Source organism: Macrosteles quadrilineatus, unplaced genomic scaffold (assembly GCF_028750875.1).
Source record: "Macrosteles quadrilineatus isolate MER2022 unplaced genomic scaffold, UCM_ALF_1.0 Scaffold_5__1_contigs__length_97177068, whole genome shotgun sequence".
Taxonomy (NCBI): Eukaryota; Metazoa; Arthropoda; class Insecta; order Hemiptera; family Cicadellidae; genus Macrosteles; species Macrosteles quadrilineatus.
In genome coordinates, this window is record NW_026542598.1 from 74,582,284 (window position 1) to 74,607,780 (window position 25,497).

Here is a 25,497-nt window from a genome sequence, read left to right on the forward strand (position 1 = left end):
CATCAATAACTAAGGCAAAGATAGGCTTCTTGAAGGTATTAATAAATCAACAACTTGTTATTAAAAAAAATGTATTATATAAATGTACAAAAAGCACCAGTCAGTGAGGCAGTGTTCGTTGGATGAGATCTCTAAGGTGTGCTTCAGGGGTACGGCCTCGGATAGAAGTGGTCCTTACATTTACCTGTAACAAATGTTCGAAAAATGTAAAGAGTGTGAGGAAATAGTTATTTGTGCAACTAGTGAGAAAAGTGAGCAATTGACTCACTCGAGAAAAATCCTTACTCACGAGCCGTAGGCGAGTGAGGAATGGTTTCTCGAGTGAGGCAATTGTACTTTGAACACGAGTTGCACATTATACTTTTCCTACAGTTACCATAAAACAAATAAATTTGTGAAGAAACATAACCTATTTTTACACAGAAGTGAACTTTTAATATAACATTTAATGTGAAGTGACAAATACAACAGTACAACAGCTGACCAGCTGATTTACAGCCAGTGCTGCCAATGTATTTCGCGCGCATATGACGTTGCCTGCATGTTACGCGCTCACTATTTCGTGCCTTCACGTTGCAAATCTGGAGTGAGACAAAGTAATTAGAGTGAGACAATGTTAACATTGTCTCACTGGTGAGCAAATTGGCCACTTTGCTTTCTCAAATCAGTGAGAGAACATGTACATTGTTAGGTAACTGTAGGAAAAATACATTTTCTGTTCACTAAAAATTGTAGTTTCAATCAGATGCAATTTCATCGCATTAGTAACCACTCAAACACCACAACATTCCTCCAATAGCAACTTTTATTTATGTGACGTAATAACTTAAACATTATAACAATAGGTTTATATTATTGAATCTTTAAAACAAAAACAAAAATACTTCAAAGAATCTAGTACAGTAACTAACCCAGGACTGTCGTTGGATGTACAGTACTTGGCGATGTAAAGTGTGTCGATTGTGTTACTAACAACTCTGAAATGACATTCTTTGTAACATTAGATACTAGTAAAATCATAAACGCTAGTTGCCAAAAATTGAAATTGTGATGTTGCATCCGGGTTTTACTAGGTAATAGTATTGTTGAGTACGAAAACCCCATTTTTCAAAAATACATGAGAGAAAATGCCATTCTCATGTGCACCTGTACCACTTTGTATTGGATGGGACACTTGCTACAAAAGCTGTATATGATAAACAATGAGAGTTTCAAAGAAGGGGAAGCTTAATATCCTCCATGAATTGCATACTTGTGTAGGTCTACTAGTTTTTCAGGGCTATGAGAAGACCATTGACTATACGTAGTCAATGTTAAGTCAAAGAAATAACGGAATGTAAAGGTTTCTATTATACGTTCCCAACGACTTGGCTTCTGGAATTCTAAAAAAAACTAAATTGAGTTGTGGCAGTGATTCAGAGATCAGAATTTGTATGATTGACATTTGAGTTTCACTTCTCGATCTTTAAAATTACAGAATGAAAGGTATTGCATAAAGTGTGCTTGGTACTTAATTTAACAACGGGTCTAGAGAGTAACAATGTTTTTTTTAAGTTTCCAAAGCAAAGATTTACATGTAGGCATATTTGAGTACTACTGTGTAACCCTAAGATTTTCAACTTACATCCGCAAGTGTTGATTTTTCTCTCAATGTCGTCCAATCTTCTGCACAAGGGCTGTAACCTCAGCAAGTCTTCCTCTACCTTAGACCACTTCTCTTTCTGTTGACGTACCTGTATCAGATAAATTTACTGTTTGTTAACTGTCAGACTGTTTTGAATTAAGATGGTATGTGATTGTACTTCAATTTGTGTTACTTCCGTCTCTAGGAGTTGGCATGTTGGTTTTCTTACACCAGTCAATTTTTAGCTTAGCCTGCAAAGACAAACCAATGTTCTTGGCTCTTTGCTGAAAAAATTAGAAGCTGAAAAAGATTTTTTGTCTTGTATTTTGGTGTAATACCAAGGAAAAAATAATTATTACAAAAATTTTGACTTTTTTGATTTTTTTTCACCATTTCTTTTATGATTATCTGTTTACTTGTGATAGTTCTGTAATGTAAAAAAATTACCCTGACTACCTAAGGTTAGGACCTTAAATTAGACAGGAATGAGTGAATATTTATTTTCGCAATGTGTACATAATATACAACTTCAGTACAAACAGAATGGCTCAACCATAGAAAAATAGAATAAATATAGACTGTCGAAGGAAGGTTCTGGCGCACACCACTAGGAGTACCGTGTAGTTACAGTGCACAACGCTACAGGTGAGGAGCGCAGGAGCCGTATGTGACCAGCAGACGCTGCAGCGGTGTGCGGCGTAACTACACGGCAAACCTAGCGGTCGACGCCAGAACTTATGCTAACCGCAGCACAGCTGACGGTCTATATTTATTCTATTTGTCTCTGGCTCAACTTACCATTGCTTCAAATTTCTTGTGTAAGTTGTCGATTGAAGCCTTTAACTCATCATTGGGCGGGCTGTCAGAAAGCTCCGTCTCTAGTTCATGTCTTGAAGATTTTTTCCAAATCTACAAAACAATAAAAGATTTATTACCTACATGAGAAGTGCATAACTTCTATTAACTGAATGACTTGTAAATTCAACAAGCTTTATCAAACCCACCTTTTCTAGTCTAGAAAGTTTTCTTGCTAGGATTTCAACGTCAGTTTTCCCTTCTAATGTTCTATTCTTACCTGAAAATGAAAGCAGGTGTTTAAAAAAGCTAGAATTGTTATCTTTTTTTTATTTTTAGTTTGCTAAAAATGATAACCTAAAAAACTAAAAATGATTATTTGATGCAAAGCAAAAGCATCAAATAACCCTCAACGAGACATCTAATGTTCAGAATGTTTGTGGAATCTAAGATCTTTTTACAATAATGTAAGAAAAACATAAATTTGAATGAAATATTGATTAAACACTTTAATCTAACTGTCTAATAAGATCTAATTCTCTTGCTAGCAGTTAGATGGTTAGATCTAAATTTGACCGTTAGGTTTGAGGTGGCAGCACTAGGATTAGTTTTCAATGGTATTTGGTTTAGTTATGCTTGTTGTATTCCTAGTCACTGTAAATAATTTTGCCATATGTTACTAATCCTCCTGACTTTAAATGTTGAACTTTTGGGCTTAAAAGGTTTTGAGTTACATGTATAAAATATAAATATCTTCTTATGCAAGATGTTTGTTCGAATGACAAAATGCAAACTTCAAAGTTTACAATGTTATCCTGTTTTTCTTTACATTTATGTTTAACTGCTACTTTATATACCTAACAGTAACACATCTTGTCAGTTATCATAATCAATTGAGATGGGGACACCACCTAGGTCCCCATACTTTAACCCAAATACAGTATGAGGGAAGAATGAATTTAGAGTGGAGTGAGATGATCTGTGTAGCTTTGAGATCAGCTGTTTCATTAGCCAACCGTGATATCATCTGTTAAAAAGAAAATTATTTACCAAGCAAAACTTAAGACACAATTTCTATCTATTATTTTCCTATTTTATAAGTACCTTTTTTTACACAGGAACGCTGATCCTGTCCTAGTCGGTAGCCAGGGCGACAACTACATTTGTAACTTCCCACAGTGTTGTTACACATATGTGAGCACGGTGTTACAGTCTCCTTACACTCATCTACGTCTGAAAAAATGTTACAGAGTAGCGTAAGTTAGCCTTTACACAACTTATACGAAAGATACTTAAAAATTGAGCATGGTAAAAGTAGCATCTAAACCATAACCAAAATTTCTTAAAATTCTGGAACAGATTTTATTGCAGTAAAATTCCCTCAGAATCAGTCTTCCTTCAGTGCTAGAATATTCTCTAATTTAATCTGTGAGTTTTGAGGAACAGATTTCCTTTATAAAACTTTATAATATTATTCATCCAATTCATATGGCTTGTTCAATGATATTATTATCTCTTATCCAATAAATCCAAAAATGTAATTTTGTCAGTAAATTTACTTTGAAAAGGCTCACAGTTTGCATGCGAGGTGTTATGGGCACGAGAGATAAGCTTAATTAATTGTGCCCATCCCTCCTTCCTCGTGGAGGAATTTTTCTCCTTGTGCCCCCAACAAACCTAAAACCTCTTACGTCCTTAGGCTCGTTTACGGAAGCGGCTCTGACTTTGAACTGTAATGCCGACACATAATGGTAGTAGTTTAAGACAAGAATGAAAAATTGGTTGCTGACTAAACCAGCAGATTATTTATTTGATCATTTAAACTTAAAGTTCAATGGCCAAGAACAGCTCGGTCTACTTTTGAACTTTTAAAAAGTACTTCAATCGATAAGATCAAAAATGGCAACCTTGGAGAACTAAGCGAGCTCTCCAACAATTCGGCTGCCTAAATCATTCATTGTAATTGTGGAAGAAACAATTTCAAAACATATCCACCTTGTTCACACTGAGGTCCTGTGAAACCAGGAAGACAAGAGCAGACCTCTGGCTGAGAACACAGTCCTCCATTTTGGCATGGCTTGCTGCAAACAGCTGGAAAATCACACCTTTTAATTTTTAAGATGAATAAAGACTCCTTGATAGATTTGAGAATGCAACATAAAGCGCACGGGCCTAGAATTTAGAGATTTTTGTTAAGATAGCAGGCTTACCTCAATGAAAAAGAGTCCACCCATGTACAAGAAACCCAAAAACTTTACATTTATGTTGGACTTTTGTCTATCATAATAAAATCAAATATTTCATATTCATTTTTAGTGAATCATGATTTAGTTGTCATTTGTGCTGCCTAAATCTGTTGTTTGTTGATACACTACTGTACGACCAGCCAATGGGAATGGTACCTACGAGTGTTACATCCGTAGTCAGTCTTGGGATCCTGCGCCCAGCCAGGACAGCATTGATAGGTAGTTTCCTTTGCAACTTCTTTGTCGTACACGTCTCTGTACGCTGTCTCGTAAACTACTCTGTAACAAACAACTGACTCTGTGACTCGTGGATAAGTGGATGCATCTTTCCACCTGTGAAACTCAAAAATTACCTACACATGGCTAAAATAATATAGCCACATGATATTTTAAGGTTGGCAAATGATGCTCTTTTAGTTATAAGAGCTCTTTTAGTTTGGCACAATTAAAAATTTGGCGTAAGAAAGAAATAGGTACGTATTTTTAAAGGTGCATTCTGTCAGTGGTTCAATTGAACTAAGTTTTATTCTCATTCTAAAACTGCGGCTTCGACCTTAACAAAGGGTTTGAGTCTCTTCTTCATAATTTTGTATCTTTAGTGATAGTTAGTAGGAAACATCTGATACCTGACGCCTCGACACAGTTTGTCATGACAGCGATGTACATAACTCTGGTAGGTTGGTTTTCTGTAAGCCTCAAACTTCTTTACAGGTCTGCTAACTTCTTTCTCCACTGAGCAAACGTGTCTCCTGAAAGAGAATAATAAATAACATTACACATATGACTGCTTTCCTAGACTATAGCGTCCCCATGGCATTCAACACATTCTTGTTTGGTAGACCCTATTTAATAGTTAAACTGTAAGTTTTGCGACTGGTATCACAAAATGAGTGTGTACTTTTATGCATGTACGTGGGGATCAAATTGAGTATATTTAAAGCTTTATTCTTCCCAATGATATACTGTTTTACTCATACATTTGACCGAAGTGCTATTGGTTTACTTAAGTGGTTTGGCCCAAACAATTGAATGATAAACGCAATGAATTCGAATTGTATAGTCGTAACCCGGAGACTTTTGTTTTGCAGCAGGTGTCATTAGAATCCATAGTTGTTTTCAAAGTGGACCTTATCCAACCTATAGTCAATGAGGATGCCTCATCAAGCTAAAAGCTGAGTTTGGCAGTATCATCAATCTGATGAGGTTAACACCCAAAACCACTAAGGATTCTGATAATTGTCGTCATACTGCAGCAAAGACAGAACAGTTGCTAGTTCAAAAGAGTAAAATTAAAAACAATAATGGAATTTATTTAAGGAGCTTCTTTTTTAGATGAAAAGTATTTTTTTTTTTTACTTAGTTTGCATATAATGGTGCAATGTAATAAAAAATAAAAAGCCCTGGCTCATTTTCCCTTTAGCTTAAACTTGGGGTCGAAAAGAGTCGGGTGCCCTAATGACACAATTTTTGGTTTTGTTTTGTTGTTTGTCTTTTTTGGTGTTTTATTTTATCTGTTTGGGGAGCACCGAAGTCTTAAGGGCTTCATCTGTATGTGTCCCATGATTTTGCACCCCATTGCGGCATTATCATATATAGGTAAAAGCCATGGTGATTGGTGGGATTAGAACCTTGTACCTTGTACCTCAGAAACCGAAGTTCCGCAAGTTACCACTAGACCAGCTCATTCCCGTGTTTTGTGTAATTTTTTTGTTCTGGTTGCATGACTTTTTTATGTTCATTGAATTGTTTTTAGTGTTTTCCTTTATGAACCTATACCATATGGAGAAAGTTTTGTTTTTGTCAACATTTTCGAGTTTGAGTTTTGAGTGGATTCGTTTTGTGTCCCACTGAAGCAAAAAAGTGGTTTTTAAAGTGGTGTCTGTGTGCGCATGTCTGTCTGTATGTGTGGATGTGTACAGAGCTACAGACCACAACTGTAGTACAATTTTGATGAAATTTGTTATGAATCCATGGTATCTCAAGGTGTTTTTTCAATTTTTATTTTAAATGGGGATTTTCCCATGAATATCATAAAATAACGGAAATATCAAATTTTCTAAAAAATGGCTTGGACGGTTTTAATAAAAACTTGTTATAGTCCTTTAAATTCTGAACAAAATGCTATAACTCCCATTACTGTAATAATTAAGGTTCAAATCCTAATTTATGTTATTGTCCCATAAAAACTCCATACAATAAGGAAAATCCGGTTTTGAATAAAATTAGTATGTTATGGTCCTTTAAATTCTGAACAAAATGGTATAACTCCCATTGGTGTAAACATTACAGCTCCAAAGATATTGAAACTTAATTGATTTTCCCTATAAAATATCAAAGTTACTCCCACCGTTTACCCATGATGAAGGTTGTTCACAAGCTAATGGGAGAAAGTATGCCTATGTGTCAGATTGCTGATACCGTTTATTTTACGAAAATTATGGGAAATGTCTGCAATAATCCAACAAACTACAAATATTTAGTTAATAAGTATCCTTGTGCACTTTAGACTATATGTATAGCCCGAGAGTGCTATGGTGTTTATGTACTGTATTGCAAGTAGTGTGTAGGTAGTGGCAGTGTCAAACTCCAAGGCTATCTTATGTTATGCGTTCATTGTCATTTTACTGCAAATATTTCCAGCTTTGATGGCAACGCTTTTCCCTGTCTGAGAATGTTATGGTTTTATCTGAATCGCGACCTTTGCTGCACCATGTGGGGGCTTGTGTAGGAAGTGAGTGCAACGAGAAGTATGACTGCACTTGGATGGATATGCCTAACCTAAAGACAATAAATTTCTTTTGTAAACATTTTTGGATTTTATGGTTTTTTTACGAAAAGGCCTAAACATTGGCCGTGTTACTTACGTCAAACGGTATTTGTGATTCTAAAGGATTTTCAGATAAAGTTGCTTCAGTGTTGCAACCAAACATGTAGGAAAGTGCACCTGCCACTCCCAACCTATGTAAATTTGTCCTGTGGGATTTACTTTTAATTGGTCATGACCACGCATGTATTTCAATACTCCGTGTTTGGTAACGTTATACCACTGCAATATAACTGTTCCATATAGAAAAAATGATCCTCAAATAGGAAAGGAATATGTCAAAGTACTGCACGTAAGCAACAGCGACGCACACAGCACACCAGGTGCGTATAATATAGGATGATACAGGTTTAATTTATGGTAGAAAGGGTTGAGCATCATTGATTAAGTTAATTATTGATTAACACCAGCTGTTCCGTCAGTCACGGCCATTTATGCACAATGATGGATAACAATGGGCAGCTGAGTTTAGTTTCGATCAAAGAAAAAAACAAATAGGTAACTTTCTTCAGGTTTGAATTGGCTACCTAATTCGTAAATACTATAACCATTTAGCTACCGGTACTCAGCTATAAATTGGACATAAAACAACTCAGATTTAACATTTTACAACAAGATGAGAGGTGTAAAAGTGGCCTTGCATATCCAAAGTCAACGGTTCATATATTGGTTCAAGACCACCTGGTTTCTGCTTCGTGGCTTCGTGCTGCCAGTGGCGGCTCGAACGACTGGTTCGAGACAAAATAAAAAGCCCAAGTCAAACTGCACGAGTGAGACGTGTGAGAGAGAAAGATATATGCAAAACAAAGAGCAATGGACCTGAGAGAGAAGGATATATGCATAACAACAATGGAATAGAGAGGGAAAGAGAAGTTCGCGGCGAGAATTAACTCAGTGTCACTTAGCCGAGGTATTAACAGCTGATTATTGTAGGAGTCCATTAACGGATATAGAGTGGTTTGAGGTGTTAATGCCACTCGTGGTTCTGATAATTTCTTGCATCTCAGTGTAATTATTGATAAATTTACTTCTCACAGCTGATTTACTTGTTGAATTACAGTTTGTCACACTACTTTAAGAAGGGGGTATTGACCTGTTATTTTTATAGCTTAAATTAGTTGTTTATGTTTGATTATTTGTGTCAGATATTTTCAATAGAACTCAAGATTGAAAAAAAATCGATGAGTTAAAGACATTATTAGTTTAGTTTAAAGTTTACCTACTTTAAGTTGATCTATTTTAAGTATCACAACATAGAGATGGTGTTTGTCTGTAATCATTGTTAAAGGTAAAATTTGCATAGTAAACCTTGATAACCTATAGCCTAATTTTATTCGTGCCTTTAAAATTCCCTGAGTCAGCTTCTCGTGTAGTCCAAAGTTCTGAGTTAGCTTTAAAAAATATACATCGATCGGTCCACACTTTGGCAAAATATAAAACTGCAATTTTTACTCCTCTACTAACATTACATTTTTACTTTGATAAATGTATAAATTTGTAAACATATTTTTTATACTGTACAATTTTGTTAAGTTGTACATTTAGCCCTCCACACAAAACTAATCAATTTGAATTGATTGAATCAATCAAAATATAATTTAAAAATAGTGGCACGTTAGATTTGAGGTTGGTACAATTGTTAGTTTTGGGAACTTTTTCGTACAGTACCTTATTCTTCATCCGTTGCAAAGGACTTGAAAGTCAAATAGTTTATCTAAGTCAAGTTTGACTGATATAGTTTTCTAAAAATTTACTGTTACTATGAAATTCCACTAGGATATGCTTGTAACAAAGTTTTGTAATCACTCAAAATGTGATGCAAAAAATAAATCGACTCAACTTTAAAAGCTGAAAATGGTGTATCGTGTTTGCAAGACTTGAGTTAACTAGTTTCCTGCTTCACCCTCATATCTATATCTGAACTATCTCCAATTACTGGATGGCGTGGGCTTAGTTGTGCAATTAAGGATACTTTACACTTAAACGCAGCTTTGCCACATATAACTCGGCCAATTAATAGTGTAATAGTCTACAATCACTGTCAATATTATATCGTAATAGTGAATTCGCATACATTTCTAATATGTCATAGTAAAACGAGTAGGTAGTAGTGTTTTGTTCATATACCGCTTACATAACTAGTTTTACGTTGTGCAGGTCTAAATATTCCTGTCAGCTGGGTTCAAATCCCACCAATCACAAAATAGTTTGAGGAATAACTTCGTAAGACAAGGTGCAGAGTGCAAATATTTTTATAGGGAACTTAGCTGGCCCGACAGACGTTGTTCTGTCCTAATGTGGTTTTATGTCAAATGCTCGTTTATTTTCAAGATGAGCTCGTTCGCATAACTCAATCACGTCCTGGTTGAAGTTCGTTCGCTACGCTCACTCACCTTTTGGTTGCTAACTAGCTGCTGTCATAAATTTAAAAAATAATACAGTAGTGCTGCGCCCTGTTGGTAAACCTATCAACTTTTTAATACTATTGAACATCACAGAATCAAATTGTTTAGTTGAACCAGCTGTTAAGATTCTTTAATTCCATTTAAATATGAGTACTCATAAGGTTAACATGGGAAACTCCAGAGCCACTGGGGCGGAGCCCTTTTGACGGATCTGCACCAAACTTCACACAAACCATCATTGAATAATGCTTAATAATGCCTAAAAGTTTCATTACAATCTGTCGAGCGGTTTCGGAGTCCATAAAGGACAAACAAACAAACAAACGTACAAACAAACATACATTGGATTTTATATATATAGATAGATGAGAGAAATCTTTCAATATAGAACAGTTGTCCCAATTTTCACGGCGATCGGCTGCACAAGTAATGTAAAAAGAAGAACTTATTTCTTTATTACAGTATGTGTGCTATTCTCGTTTGTCTGAAAATACCTCTCATATACTAAATACTACAATAATTTCCTACAGGTAAAACGAGTCTTATCTGGATCCTTCACACACGGATCTGTCTCCAATGTGTTGGAACACGATAGTAAAACACATATTGCACTGACCAAATTTAAGATAAATTTAATTTAAAAATACATTTTCCTATAATTTTACTCACAACTTTAATTAATTTCATTCTCCGTCAACATTTAATTATTTCGTGCCGTGTAGCTGAAATAAAGAGCAAGCACGGCGCAACCCAAAGCCGGTCAGTCCACATGCCAATGCGCAGCTCTGGAGAAATATTCCAAAAAGGAACAATACAAGATCAGACCAAGGCATTCTCAGACTGGAAAACTGAAAAAATGTTGTTCTTCTGTGGTCGAACTTGGGTGTTAGTAACATCAGTTTATATAACGGAAAAAGCATAAAAATGACTTGAGAACAAGAAAAGTAATGTAAGAGTAGACGTCATATTTGATGGGCTACCACTTTGGATAGAGAAGAGATAGCGAACTCCGGTTTTCACCATTCTTTAAGTTTTTGTAAACACTTCAAAATAATGAGGCATTTGAAGGGGATTTCCGTTTTAAAATTTTTAGTTGCCCCCAAAATCCCCAATTTTTGGGGGACACTCAAACTTTTCAAAATTATAAAATGAAACTTCCTGCTAAGATTGAATGACCACCAAATGGATATCTCTTTATATCCAATTAGAAAAATATTAGAGGGGGGGTCTTGACTTTTGATTCATCATGTATATGCAGGATTAATAATTAATAAATTTTCGTCGCGTGTATGCAGATCATTGATCAAGAACTCGTATCCAATTGAGCTCAATCCCGATCCTTGAACTTATGCCACTCTTGGTCTTATGGTAAGTGAAGAAAACAGGAATACGAACATGTTAAAGAGTTGTAGTTGAAAGTCCTAGGGTACTTGTGATTTGGGTTGCGTTTAAATAGTTATTTGTGTAACTGTAACTAGTGGGCCAAGGCAATTTACACCCGTGTTACACATTATATTTTTCCTACAGTTATTTTAAAGCATAGAAATAATTATTCTTTCAAGCTCTAAACAACACGTTTTAAGTTAAATCTTTGTCTATTAATACAACAACTTCTGTATCCAATAGTCAATGGTTAAATACAAACGTTGGACAAAATGGGAAACACTGCAACAGCTGATCTTAGTCGTAGCTTTAATTGTTGCCCACCTATTTCCAAAAGTACACGGATTACGTGCATAATAACACGCTGTTTTGCGTTGCTTGGTTGAAATACTGTTGTGCGGCAAAAAATGTGGAAAAAGTAAGTAAATGCAGCAGTTAGCAACGTTTTGTACTATAATCAGAGCAAGGAAACCCCATCAGGTGACTGTAGGAAAATATTATTTTCCTACAGTCACCCGACAAAGTTGGCTTCCTTGTACTGTTTATAGTACAGAAAGCTGCTAATTGCTGCATATTTATACTTTGCCGTACGGTTTATACTTTGCCGTTCGGTTTATACTTTGCCGCACATCAGGATTCCAACGAAACAACACAAAACAGCGTGGTTCCATTATGCACGTAATCCGTGTACGCTTGGAAATAGGTTGGCAACACTTAAAGATAATTATACTATGAGCAGCTGATTGACTATTATAACTACGATTTAACCTGTCATTTCGTGTTTATAGTTTCGGTATTTCTGAACTTTCTGGACTTTTCTTTTAAACGTTTTTAAAACCTTCCTACGATCTTAATAAACAAGAAAATACCTTTTAAGCATTTTTTTTAGGCGCGGAAACCACTTCAAATTACAAAAACATACGGAACTATATTCTCAAAACGCGGAGCACATTTCTTGCCGAGGAAAAATAGCGGAGTGATATGGACCGCGGGTACTACTTTCTCTAGGGCACCATTTGTGTTGCCAGCTGAACCTAAAAACGTGTTGCATAGTGTTTGAAAGACTAATTATTTATATGCTTTATAGTGACTGTAGGAAAAATATAATGTGTAACACGAGTGAAAAAGGCCTTTGCTGCACTCGAGATCATTCCACACTCGCCTGCGGCTCGTGCGTAAACATTGCTCTCGTGTGCAGCAAAGTACCACTTTCACCACTAGTTACACAAATAACTATTTCACCTAAATTCTCCCAAATGTTTTTATATTGAAGATTCCCACCCCATAACAGCTGCATCTCAAAACACGTCACGCAGTGGTATAGAACAGCTGTGAGATGTAAGACAGAGTTATGACCCGCTCACGCGTTTTATTTCTTCCAGTTTACCTTGAACCTCGGTTGAACGACATTGCGGGAGATCGATTAACGATCTGTGTACAAAATAAGAGTTTTATATTCTGTAGTCACGCTTAGGGCTGCATGCTATGCTTGAGTCTTGGTTAAAGGAATATTTTTTTGCAGTGTTTCACTTGTAAATACTTAGGGCTGCACGGTATGATTAAATATCTTGGTTAAATACTGAGAAATATTTTTTGCAAACTAGTTAAATACTTAGGGCTGCTCGTTATGGTTACCTAAAAATATATTGGTTAAATACTGAGGAATATGTTTTTGTTCAAACTAGCGTTCTACCCGTTCACCCAACGAGATGAGTAATAACGTAAATATACTGTAATAAATCGTTACTCATCGACTATTAAGAAACAATTTCAATTGTGTATCCCTTACCTCATTAAAATAGAATATGTTCACGCCACAACATATATAAGTTCGAATATATAAGAATTTTATACAAATATGCATTTCATTAAAACCATTGTGGTATGACAACATAAAATCTACATGACTTTGAATCAGGTTTAAAACATCTATTATGTCGTGTAAACAAAATTATAACTTAAATATACATATCGGTGACAGGAAAAAAAGAACCGGTAACTAAATATTTGGTAGTAAACAGTTTATATATTACAAATACGTTTAGATGAGTGTAAAATACCGCTGACTGGCGTGTTGAACGTTAATAATTTGGTTTTAAAGTAAGCCACATCGGGTTTCACTTGCAAAAAATAAAAAAATAAACTATTTAAAAAATTAAATGTTTGAAAAAATCCTTATCCTTATCCTTAGCTCGGCATTGTACATTGCCGTCTTGGGCGGCACCAGACACTCGACAGAAAAACAGACAATTCTAAGACATTACAAACAAATTCCCTAAACATCAATGATCATTAACATGATAACATGTGATCAATGATAAAATTTCATTTATTTTAATGGCTTAAAGTTAACTTTATTATTTAATACTTAATAAAGTACATTTACCTTCACGTAAATATTAAACGATTCACATACCCGTACTAAACTCCAGTGAAATGATGTTGATGTAGACTTCATCGTTGTGTCTAGGATTAGGTTATGATAAGTTTGGTGGAAGAGCTACCCAAACCACCAAAGGTTCTCAACATTTATGAGGTCTGTGCTTGAAATTCTAAGTATCCGGCAAATCAATAGTGTCCAAACTCCGTACAGTTGATAAACACTTGTCGACTGGTATTGTAGATAATAAATACTAATACTAATTACAACACTAATTCCGATACTAATTACTACTAATACTAATATTGCCAATACTTATTTTTCTAATGAAGCAATGAGCTTTGCTTGGATTGAATTAAACATTGAATTTATTACGTTATTTAGCTAAATTAAAGATATTTCGTATGTACCGTAATCAATGTGAACAAATCTTTGACCATTTAAAGAAAACATGTTAATACACCTTTGTAACTACAAAGACTAGCTGTTACCCACGGGCTTCACCCCGTTTGACTTCATAAGTATTATAAAAAAACTATTTATTGGTTAAGTTAAGCTGAAATAAACAAAACAGAATACAGCATTACAAACAAATAATCACACCAGATTTTAATAAGGCGATAAATTAAAAGAATAACATACAAATAAGAACAGGTGAGGTATTTTTAACATTAAGTATATGGAAGTTCCCTTTACACGTATACAGTTAACAGTATAACACAAACCAGCAGGTAACAGTTATGACCCCAAACTTAGCCTATCAAATAATAAACAATAGTGTATTATTTAGTCTAAGGATGAATTAAATATGCAACACAAAAAGGAGAGTACCTATACTTATGGATCAGCTTACTATCAATTAATGTTTTTGTCCGGCATAATTATGTATTAAGCATTTTAAAATGTACCATCAAGCCAACAATTAAGCTGTGTTTTGTAAGTAAAGCAATTTAGATGTTAAATATTGCACTTAGACTATGAACAAATGAATCACCCATTTGGAAATACACCATTAAATTAGAGAAAAACGTAGTCGACATCGGTACACATAAGCCTAACCAATATACATTACGATATACATTTTTTTGTCCTAGGATGATAGGCACGAGCCCGGGTTTGTTATGCATAAGTACTTCAGGCTAGACCTAGAGGTTGCGGCATTATCACTTAGATATAATCCATTGATGATTTGGCGGGATTTGAACCCGGAACCTCTTTGACCGAAGTCTCGCGCTCTGACCACTAGACCAGCTCGCTCCCCCTTTACAATATACATTCAGATTTCAAAGAAAGACGAGAAGAGTATTGGTAGTATCTAAAGTCAATGGTTCAAGATATAAATGCCACTCATTAATATTTTTCCAAACGTAGGCAGTCTCGTAGGCCAAGGCTAATTATTCAGACTGGCGTACGTCCATGAGAAAAACACAAAAAAGTCATGTTTGCTGTTGAATCAACCATTGTTGAATGGGCTATTGTATTACACAAAGAAAATGCATCCATGTAACAAGCAGTAATATACATATTTTTGTATACAAGTGCGAGAGAATATGCACCCATGCTATGCGCAGATGTATTTATTTAAAAAATAAAACAATATTGCTAAGGTGAAAAAATGCAAACCAGTCCAAAAAGCTAAAAAGTCTTACATTTATTTACACGAAGGCCCGCATGAAAAGGATCCGATAGGAATTTAACAATTTGTTTGAAACGCTTAAACTTAACTATTATTGTAAAAACTTGTATTAGAAAAGAGGTAGTTTGTCTGCCTTTACCTTGACGCAAAATTAACTCAACAAATTCACTGAAATTCTTACACAATGATAACTACAGAACCGTGTAAGGTCATTGATAAGTTATATTGCAGATTTTAAAATTTTACTTGAGGTAGGTTTATACTCCAGTTCCTCATAGTTTCGAGGTAGGCTCTTTGGGAAGTACATTTTGATTGTTATAAATGGCAACAAATAGAAAAGCCACAATATTCAAATTTGAAAAATAATTATCCTCTTTTGCGTTCTCGCCTGCAAAGCACGGTTTCAGCTACTAGTTTAGTATAATTTGATTTAATATGTTCCCTAATAGCCGTCATAGTCTTGTGTATGTGTGTGTAGTCTACTGACTGGTAGTGAGTATGTTAATAGGTTAATATAGACTTGCACAAACTTTCATGGGACTATTTAAATGCGGTCTTATTACCTAAAAGTAACTAATATTATAGACGAAAGAATTTAATAGACAAAGTATTTAATAATTTTGTCTATGCTGCTAATACCCTCTTCTTTACGTATACGATGATTTAGGGTATTTTATTATTTATACTTTAATCTAAAATGGCGACTATACTAATGTAGGTATTTTAAGCCAAGAATGAATAGAAATGAGTGTCGGATGAGTGGCGTGATCTTGTAGTCTTGTTAGTGACTAAGGCCGACATTTTTCCTTAGACACAGCTGTTATTTAAAAGCCCATACAGCCAATGGCAACTAAGGAACCTATTGTTTATAGTGGAATCCGAACCACATATTTTCCTTGTAACTAACGAATTGTTCAAATTATCAGGAAAGTACTGCGGTTAGTCGTAGTACTCACTAGTGCGGACGTTAATCCACACCAGGGAGCATCGCATCCACAGTGCATGCCTATACAAATACCCAATATTTGTGACCTCCTATAAGTTGGATTACAGGACGACGCCACCGTCCCAGTCTTTAGGGTAGGAAATATTCCACCAATTTAAACCGTAGGGTTCGAAACCATACAAAAAATAATATATCCAGGATCCCCTATAAGTAATCCAGGCATCTTAAACATTTAGTACCAACGTTATACAGAGACTGATGATGAATACAATACGTTAATATAATATGTGTGATAATCGCTTCTACTGTGTAATCTATCAACACTTGGATTCAAATTTACTATTTTCAACAATGCTAAATCTATTTTCGTAACCAAAAACTCACCCAGGTTGTAGACGTGTGTAGGTCCCCATAGACTGGGAACCCATGACTGAGGCAACACCATAAAACACCATGAGGCTCCACCAGCTCACCATCCTGTAAAACGGTTGTAAAATATCAATGATCTCCTCTAACTGCCCATTAAGAGGTTTATGGTGACGTGAAATCACTTTACACATGCAGACAAATCAGATTGTTTTTTTAAATATTGAATTGTATTTAGTCAAGTGTCTTTGTTTTTTGTATTAATTTAAATGTCTTTGTTTTTAAAAGTCGATATGTAATTCCATCACATGACCATAACCATTGTTGCTTTCATTCACTCCGAATTACCTCTCATAAGAGAACAAATGAATACGTGTTCTTATGAGAGGTGATTTATGGTGAATAAAAGCAACAATGGAGTTTAAAGAAACCCTAATTTTAATCGTGATTCGTCCTCTCTTCAAATTACTCCTTAACCATTTACAATATCTAGGCTACCTACTTACGTACTCATTTGAACTTTAGACACTAGCTTTAATAATGAGATTTTCAACATTTCCCAATCAATGCCAAGTGCAATTAAATAAATTCAATGACTATATTCAATCGTGTCCCTCAGCTCAAACCACTAAACTAAACCTTTATCCGGCTCGAAGGACCAAAAATGTGCGGTTTAGCTATGATATAAGTGAGGAAGTTGAGAGGATTAAAATAAAAAGAGGTTTAATTTACAAGAGAAAAAATTAATACATGTTCTTATAAGAGGTGATTCACGGTGAATGAAAGAAACAATGGATATGGTCATGTGGTGGAATTACATATGGACTGTCTCAAACAAAGACATTTAAATTAATACAAAAAAACAAAGACACTTGACTGAAAAAATTACATTTTCTAACTTCCGACCTTAAGTAATTTTTATTTTCAGTTGTGAAAACAAATGCGTGGTTATGGTAACGTATCTGTCGGTCTCTTGTATTGGAGTCCTAAACTCGAAAACAGGGCGAAATGTATTAACTTCGGAAGCGTAGGCCTACTGTAGCAATTTATATGTAAATTAAAGAAAATCCTACATAGGACTTAAAATGAATGCTTCGTTACTGACTTTCAGCCTCTCAATACTGCACAATTACAATATTAATTAAAACTTAGGTCGAGTTGGTCGTAACATTTGGTACTACTGATGTAAAAATAATTAAAAATCCAAAAAGTATGAAAACTGTAAACAACAAAACACCACTCAGATTTATTGGTATTTATTATAATTTGAAACTGCTTTCTGAAACAAAATTTATCCTTTTATCGCCTTTAAATTAAGGCTTACAAATATATTATTTTCGTAAGTTGTCAAGACACCATTACGTTTGAAAACTGATCTATAATTTTATTTTCCCCTTAGTTTCTGATACCGAGATCAATGTGACAAAAAATGCTATAATCCACAATAAGTTGACCTTGAAGTTTGACTTAAGCGTATTCGACAGAAAATATTTATTTGTGTAACATGTGCGCGAAGTGACACTTTGCGCTATATTTTTTTTTACAGTTACTATAAAGCAAACAGTTAGCATTTCAAACACTAAACAACACATTTTAGGTTAGGTTAAATCCATGCGTTGAACAAAAATATAACGTTAACACTCACGAAACAACATGTTAAGCCGTAGTATCAATACTCTACTCTACTGTCTACTCGTAGTATCAACCACTCTGGCTGTGAAACGCTGCACCAGCTGATCGTAGTTGTAGTATCTTTAAGTGTTGCCAACTTATTTTCAAGCGTAAGTTACGTGCCTTATGCACGTAACGTGCACACTGTTTTTTATTGTTTGGTTGGAATGCTGAAGTGTGGCAAAGTAAAACGAGTGCGTCAAAAGTAAGTAAATGCAGCAATTAGCTACTTTGCGTGCTATAATCTGAGCAAAGAAGACCCACTTTTTCAGGTAACCGTAGGAAAACAAATTAAATAATCCTCCGTGCTATCAAATGGAATAGGTTAATTAGCCACTGTATAATGGTGTATAACCATAGAGGAATAACCAACTAAATGTAAACAAACAGTAGAGCCCTCGTGGTGGGGGATGTGTTGACGCAGACGGATGAAATATTTAGAAAATAACGCAATTAACTTCGACATAAAGTCAAATTTACGAGCGCGTTTACAGACCTCCAGCTGGGAGACGGACTCCTTGCTGAGATATACAGGGTGTGGCGCAAAACCTCCTCCACCTGGTACAGAGCATACTCTCAGGTATGGTAAATCAGCTGTTAACTGTGCGGAAATATATGGCGAAATGAAGTTTATCCATGTAAACGTCATCCATACTTGTAAGAAATGCCAAAATTAATCACTTTATAATCGCAGCGTCACTTCGTACTTATGGGTACTTTCTTATAGGGGACCCGATACAAATATGGAAAAAGTATTGTTTCGAAAAAATAGTCAAGGATAACCCATTTCAGGACCAAATTTTGATTTTTAATGGTGATTTTCCATTTGATAAAAAAAACGGGCCAAATTATTTGAATTAATATTGAGTACGATATATATCTTGTAATCTTGAACAAAATTGTACAACCCTCATTGCTGTAAATATTACGGCTCCAAAGTTATTGCATCTTGTGTGATTTTCCCATAAAACCCATAAAATAGAAAAAAGTCGGATTTTTTTAAATGGCTTTGATTCAAATTTAGTATGTTATGGTCCTTTAACTCCAAAAAGTGTACAACCCCCATTGCTGTACCAAATAAAGTTTCAAAGCTATTGCAACTTATTTTATTTTCCCAGTAAAAAATACTGTTACTCCTAACACTTTAAGGAGTGTCGAAAAGCTAATGGGAGAAAGTATGTGTTAGATTGCTGATACTGTTTATTTAATTATACTGATTATAAATACTAGAGTAAAGTGTAGAATACTGTAAGGTGATAAGTGTAGCCTTGTTGCTAAGATGAGCTGTATCAGCCACGACCTTTAATAAACCCTATACCGTCTCGAACTAGAAATAACGAAAAAAAGACGAGCAAAAACTACTCTTAAGTTATGAATTACAACAAAATCACAAAATCTGGTTGCTGATATTGCCAATAGAACTACTGTATTTAAATTGGGTCATAACCATAACTAGACAATATTGGCCTCGTCCAAATCGTCCAATACATTCTACAAATTTATACGTTCCCTATTTATGTATTGGTAGACCTCTTCTACTAGGTGATTTTTGTGTTCGAAATATGATTTGCAATTCTTTCAATACACATTCTTGCAATAGTGTATCCATTTTTTTCATATAATTCGGTCATAATAATGTGGTTCCTGCAAAACGCAATCCCCAAAAAAAGCTTAAACTTTTACAATCAGATGATAGTTTTACTTCAATACTTGTAGGCCTCAATGATTGTAGGAGGTTTAGGGAAAGAAAATAACATAATACTGTACTACTCTATGAAACAGAACAGTTGGTACACCCGTTGTCTAGTACATTTCTTCTTATTTATTCAGTCTGTTGTTCTCTTTGCATTTTATTTTCTGCTTGCAGCGCGGCCCACGCCTGTTCGTTAGTACAGCTGGTCCTGTGATATACGACACCGCAATGTGATAGCCGATCAGCTGATATCTTCACAGCTGACTGGCGGCTGACATGTAGATCAGCTGATAATTCCCGCCGTTTTCCGATATGGCGCCGTTATTTACGCGGCGATTCCCTGAGCGTTTTCGTGAAAGATAAAAAACAGCTGTTAACACAGCTGTAGAATATGTTCGGTTAGAAAGTACCTTTTCAAATGTTATTTTTACATGGCCTGTATAGCAATAACTAAAATGCTTTAAGAGTGGCTTAAGAAACTCGATTGTTTGAGGCTTTAAAACTTAATGAAGAACTAAAGGTTTTCTCTAAAAACGGATTCAACTAATCACATTGTTTGTTAATTTCTTGCTTTTTAGTAGGACTGTTTTAATAGACATTTCAACATAACATTGTAAAACTGAGCTGGAATGTTTTACGTTTGTATTCAAACCATATTTGTAAGAGGCTGAAGTTAGTGAACGAGTTTGTTGCTTATTTTACGTAGACGTTTTCATACCGTGGGTTGGTTGGTAACATAAAAAAAATATTCATTGCATTTAAATATCCAAAGCTAAAATGTTAAATAAGTTTCTAGTTTATTGTTAAGTTACATTAGAACAGTGGTTCTAAATTGCAATGAACCCCGAAAAAGTGTCTAAAATAGTCTTTGAAAAAGAGACGTCCAAGAAAACCATGCTTCCTTTATGCCAGACCGAATATTCTTCGTGTATTTTAATACGTTGAAATATATATGAAAAGGTGATTGGTTAATGTGTTACCGTTGTTGAAAATAATCAAATTAGTGATAAATTCTTTCATACTGTAATTTGTCAAAGATTAAAGAGTACCACTATTTAGTATTTAGTGTAACGGAAGTTTAGTTTTTAGAACTGAAACTCAAAACCCTTACCCGTCAAAAATTCAATAACAAACATCCTGTCCCATGGCGTCACTGCTCTCAGTAACTCGTCGGCTGCTCATCAAAGAGCGGGGAGGAACACTGCGATCCATGCACTTTCGACATTCAAGTGAATTCAAGTCCACGTGGACTGTCTAGAAGTCTCGACCAATGAAAGCCGAAGGCAGTGTAAATCAGCAAAGAAACTGGGAATTCATCGAGACGGTCTCCTGGTAAAAATCGGATTAATCGCTCGCGCCTCGAAGTCCTGGTTGTTCGCGAATTTATGTTTTTCTAGTGTCTTTGGTGTATTGTCCATCGGGGATCTCATCAAAATATGTATGTTTCTTTGTATTACATCTTGTTCGATAGCTACTCGCCAGTTCAATAACAGCAGTTCAAAATTTAACAGTAAAAAACTATCGATTAAAAAATAATAAGATATGATATTTAATCAAGAATCAAAATCTTTTCCAAACGACACATACATGCGTATAGACACGTCAAAAGGTGCATTACATGCTGAAAAACACGAGTCAGAGACATAAATTACACACAAAATACACAAATTCAAGCTTTACAAATGCAACATATGCAAAGGGCATTCAGATGGCAGAGCGAGGACTCGCACATAAAACACACAATATAAAGAAAACAATTTAAAATAACTACTTCTACAAAAAAAGGCAACACTAGGCATAAACTACATTGACATTTCTTTGGTTGAACATTCAAAAATAATATTAAATAACAATATAGTTAATAATATTAGAAATAATTCATAAGTAATAATAAACATTTTATTTAGTTTTTACATTTTCTATTTAATCATTTTTCTTTAACATCTTTTCTATTTACTGTTTGTTGTGGTTTCATATTTATGATGGTCATTTTCCTTAGTTAAATAGTTAATTACATTTGTATAATCTTTGTAAATTTTAATTTCATTCAGACAATTTCTATAGTAGTTCTCATTTAAATATCAGCTTTTTATTTGAACCTATATTTATAGGTGCATTATTTTTAAATCCCTCCAAGATCGCATCAATATATATATCATATTGATATTGATATATATATATATATATATTCTTTTTTTCATACGCCAGAGGCACTTCACTAGAGAATAAATGTATAAATGATTACGGTAATGTATACATATTACGGTCCCAACGACAAACTAACAAGTTACCAAACAGTCGAGATGAGAATCGTCATTTGCAGACATTCAGACGATTCAAACGAATAATTGGCTGATAAACGTGAGAAAAGCGCCAGATTCCGCTAACAATTAGGACGATTGGCTGCAAAGACGGCAATCAAAGACATGATTGGCGCCGACCTGAGGCCAATAAGGCCAATAGTCGTACTGATTGGCTGTTTTGCCACCTAAATGGAAATATTTAGGCAATATTTAGGCAAATTCGCTGATTTTATAGGCAAAACAGCATCAAATGAGATTGCCTACCACAGGCAATATAGGTCCAAAACATATCAGCTCTAACGAGTGCATTGAGCGGTTTAGTTCCTTTGCAATTTTAACGTATTTCCCAAGAAGAAGAGAGAGTTTAATCAAATAAAATCAGTTAATTAATATCCGTAAAACACAGTATCATGCATGGCTTGAGTCACATTGTTCTAGATAAGTTACTTTTGAGTTTAGTTGCATTACAAATTATTTCAAAGAGTTGTTTAGCGTATGGATTACTGCATTATAGAATTGTTTACAATGTCGGCATGTAGTAATCCTACGTACGAGTATATTTCCAATGCTAAGTCAATCATCGTACAAAAAATACCCCCGCTGCAGCAAACCTGCCAACTAAGCGAATTTCCATTTGTTAAAATTGATTCCGAATCAAATCTAATTAAAACATTAGGTTTAACGAGTACCTAGGTTTGCTGCTACAAAGAAACTAATAAAGTGTGTTTTATTGTAAAATATTAATAGCTTATTTTAAAATAAATAAATTTGCCAAGTTTAATCAAAATATATCCTTAAACAAGCAAACTACAACATTTGACAATATTCTCCAGAAGAATAGCATGGGAATTTTAAATTGACAATTTTTTAATCCTATCCGTTATCAATATATACCGTTATAACCCTTTGATGTACTAAATTTGTTTTTAAAGATTTTTTAAAACATCTAAAGAGAAATTGGGAAATATTGTGTTTTTAAGGTAAAAAATGAGAAAAATCATTTGTCACCCCATAAACCCGTAAAACCCCGTCCCCATGGCCCCATCATGCTCGTTCGCGAACTCATTCAAGTTTATCCTGCCTTACACCTTTAAACAAAATTTCATCAAAATTGGACAAAAATTACTCAAGTTATCGCGTTCACGGACGTATATATATATATATATATATATGTAAATTTATTTTAACGAATGGTGTTTTAGGCCTCTGGAGACATCAAAATGAAAAAGTAAATCGGCCCCGGGCCTAGGTCTTACCGTACCACCTACGGTAATAGCTACTTCCCTATAGGGAAATTCGCTAAAACGTTCGTCCTTGCTATTACAGTGTCGAAGAATCAAACGATTACAATTGAGTCAGCCCAACACCATTTGTCTTTAATTACAATCAATTTGTCTTTGATTGTAATTAAAGACAAATGTCCTCAAGTTCCCGATTGCTTAAGATAAATTACTTAGTTCCAAAAATATAGTTTTTGACATGCACATAGTAAACCAGGTAAGCCCTAGGAGTTTAACTGTTACCAGCTAAGAGATTTTTATACACCCTACAGCATCAGTTAGGCTTTACTTACAAAAATCGCTAACTTTTTGCTGAGCTTTGATAAATGTTTTTTTCCTTCAAAATATGTTTTGCTTGGAGACAAAATGTTTGTATATATATTTTTTAATTTTACGAATGAAACCCCTAATTGGAGATAGTTGTTATAATTGAGGTATTTTTGAACACCTTGTTTTGTCAATAAATTGTAATAATTGCAAACCTCTTCTCCAAGTGTTCAAGAGTATTTTGTGCTTTCATTTATACATTTTTATTTCACCATTTTGTCCTAAAATAAGACATTTAAAGTGAAGGAGACTTAAATAAGGTATTGACTAGAGATTTATTGTTGTATATTCTAAACACCCTTTTTATTCGATATTACGTTTTCCCTATGACTTTTGGTAGAAATTTACATTCCATACCATTAAAGTTATTAAGTCATAAATAATTTATAAATAGACTGAACTGAGACAACGACTAAGTGCGCGAATGTAAATTACAGATTTATGTCGAATTCGACCACTTTTTTTACCAACTGAAGTTGGCACGACTTATTGTAAGCTAAAACATCTTATATGTCATAATTAGTACCGTATCTTAGTAGCATATCCAAAGAAAGGTAATATAATTTTAAACTGTAGCTCATTTGAAATACCCATGTTTTTGTTAAGGAGAAAAGGAAAATTATTTTAGTTTGATTGATTATAGATATATTTTGATCAAACTTGTCAAATTGATTTATTTAATCTATTACTACTGGCATTTTATATAAAAAAAAACGCCGTTTTCTCTTTCTTTTAGCAGCAAACATAAGTTGAGTAGCTAAAACACAGTACAGTAGGTACAATCCAATAGGACAAATTTAAATTCGCATAGTCTGCAGGTTCGTTGTGGCGGGGATATTTCAATAACATATGGGGTACAGTTGTTCCATATAAATGAAAAGTCAACACGGGTATCGAAAAACCAATAGTTTTACCTTTAAAAAACACAAAATCTATCGTAAAGTTTTCAACTACACTCTTAAGTATTTAAACACAATTTTCAAAATTATGAAATATATTCAACAATGAGAAACCCCGATGGGAAAATACTTAAAGGAAAATTTATGTATGGATTTAACTAGAGATCAATTATTATTCAGTTTTGAGGCTACGGATATTTTAACATACTTTATCAGTTACACCATTAAAACAATACAAAAGACACCAAGTATGGTAATGGTTTAACTTACTCTACAGTAGGTCGCTGTCACGTGGGTTCTGCTGGAGCTGGAGCCTAACCTCTGGAGTTCCTGCGCTGGAGAGCTGGAGTAGTAGACTGCTGGAGTGGAGTGAATGCGTCGTCTGCTAGACGCTGCAGGACACGATGCACAATATGCATCTCCGGTCCACGCCGCCTCCCTGCATATTTATAGTCCAGACCATGTCCAGACGTCTCGACCGCCGACTAATTTGATTGCACTTGTTTATTCCGAGTCTTTCATTTCCAGTTTTGCCTCTTTTACACTTCGTTAGTGATCTGTTGAGTTCTTTAAGTCCCTAAGTTGTTGGGGTATTGCCAAGTGGTCTTTGTTGCAATGTGAAATTAAATTCTCGTGTTTACGGTGAGGACGATTTTTGATTAATAGACGGTTTTCTGACATATTTTCTTCCATTAGTTCGTCAACTTCTCTTATCATGA

At 34.7% G+C, this 25,497-nt stretch overlaps 1 protein-coding gene across 1 annotated transcript; it reads right to left on the bottom strand.

The window, feature by feature from the left end:
• Positions 1 to 70: 70 nt before the first annotated feature.
• LOC128995355 (epidermal growth factor-like protein 8) lies at positions 71 to 25,159 on the bottom strand. Its single transcript, XM_054420343.1, has 10 exons — positions 25,049 to 25,159; positions 16,624 to 16,716; positions 5,292 to 5,414; positions 4,826 to 4,944; positions 4,415 to 4,510; positions 3,524 to 3,652; positions 2,629 to 2,699; positions 2,423 to 2,533; positions 1,625 to 1,733; positions 71 to 184 (listed from the first exon to the last, which is right to left on the bottom strand). Exons 2-10 carry the CDS (start codon positions 16,713 to 16,715, stop codon positions 144 to 146), a joined length of 891 nt encoding a protein of 296 aa, XP_054276318.1. The 5' UTR covers position 16,716; positions 25,049 to 25,159; the 3' UTR covers positions 71 to 143.
• Positions 25,160 to 25,497: the final 338 nt, after the last annotated feature.

Coding starts and splice junctions, on each gene's coding strand:
- LOC128995355 (XM_054420343.1), bottom strand. CDS start 16,715: ATGGTGAGCTGGTGGAGCCTCATGGTGTTTTATGGTGTTGCCTCAGTC. Junction 2,534..2,628: donor AACTTTCTAGACTAGAAAAG/GTGGGTTTGATA, acceptor ATTGTTTTGTAG/ATTTGGAAAAAATCTTCAAG. Junction 1,734..2,422: donor ACAAGAAATTTGAAGCAATG/GTAAGTTGAGCC, acceptor TATCTGATACAG/GTACGTCAACAGAAAGAGAA.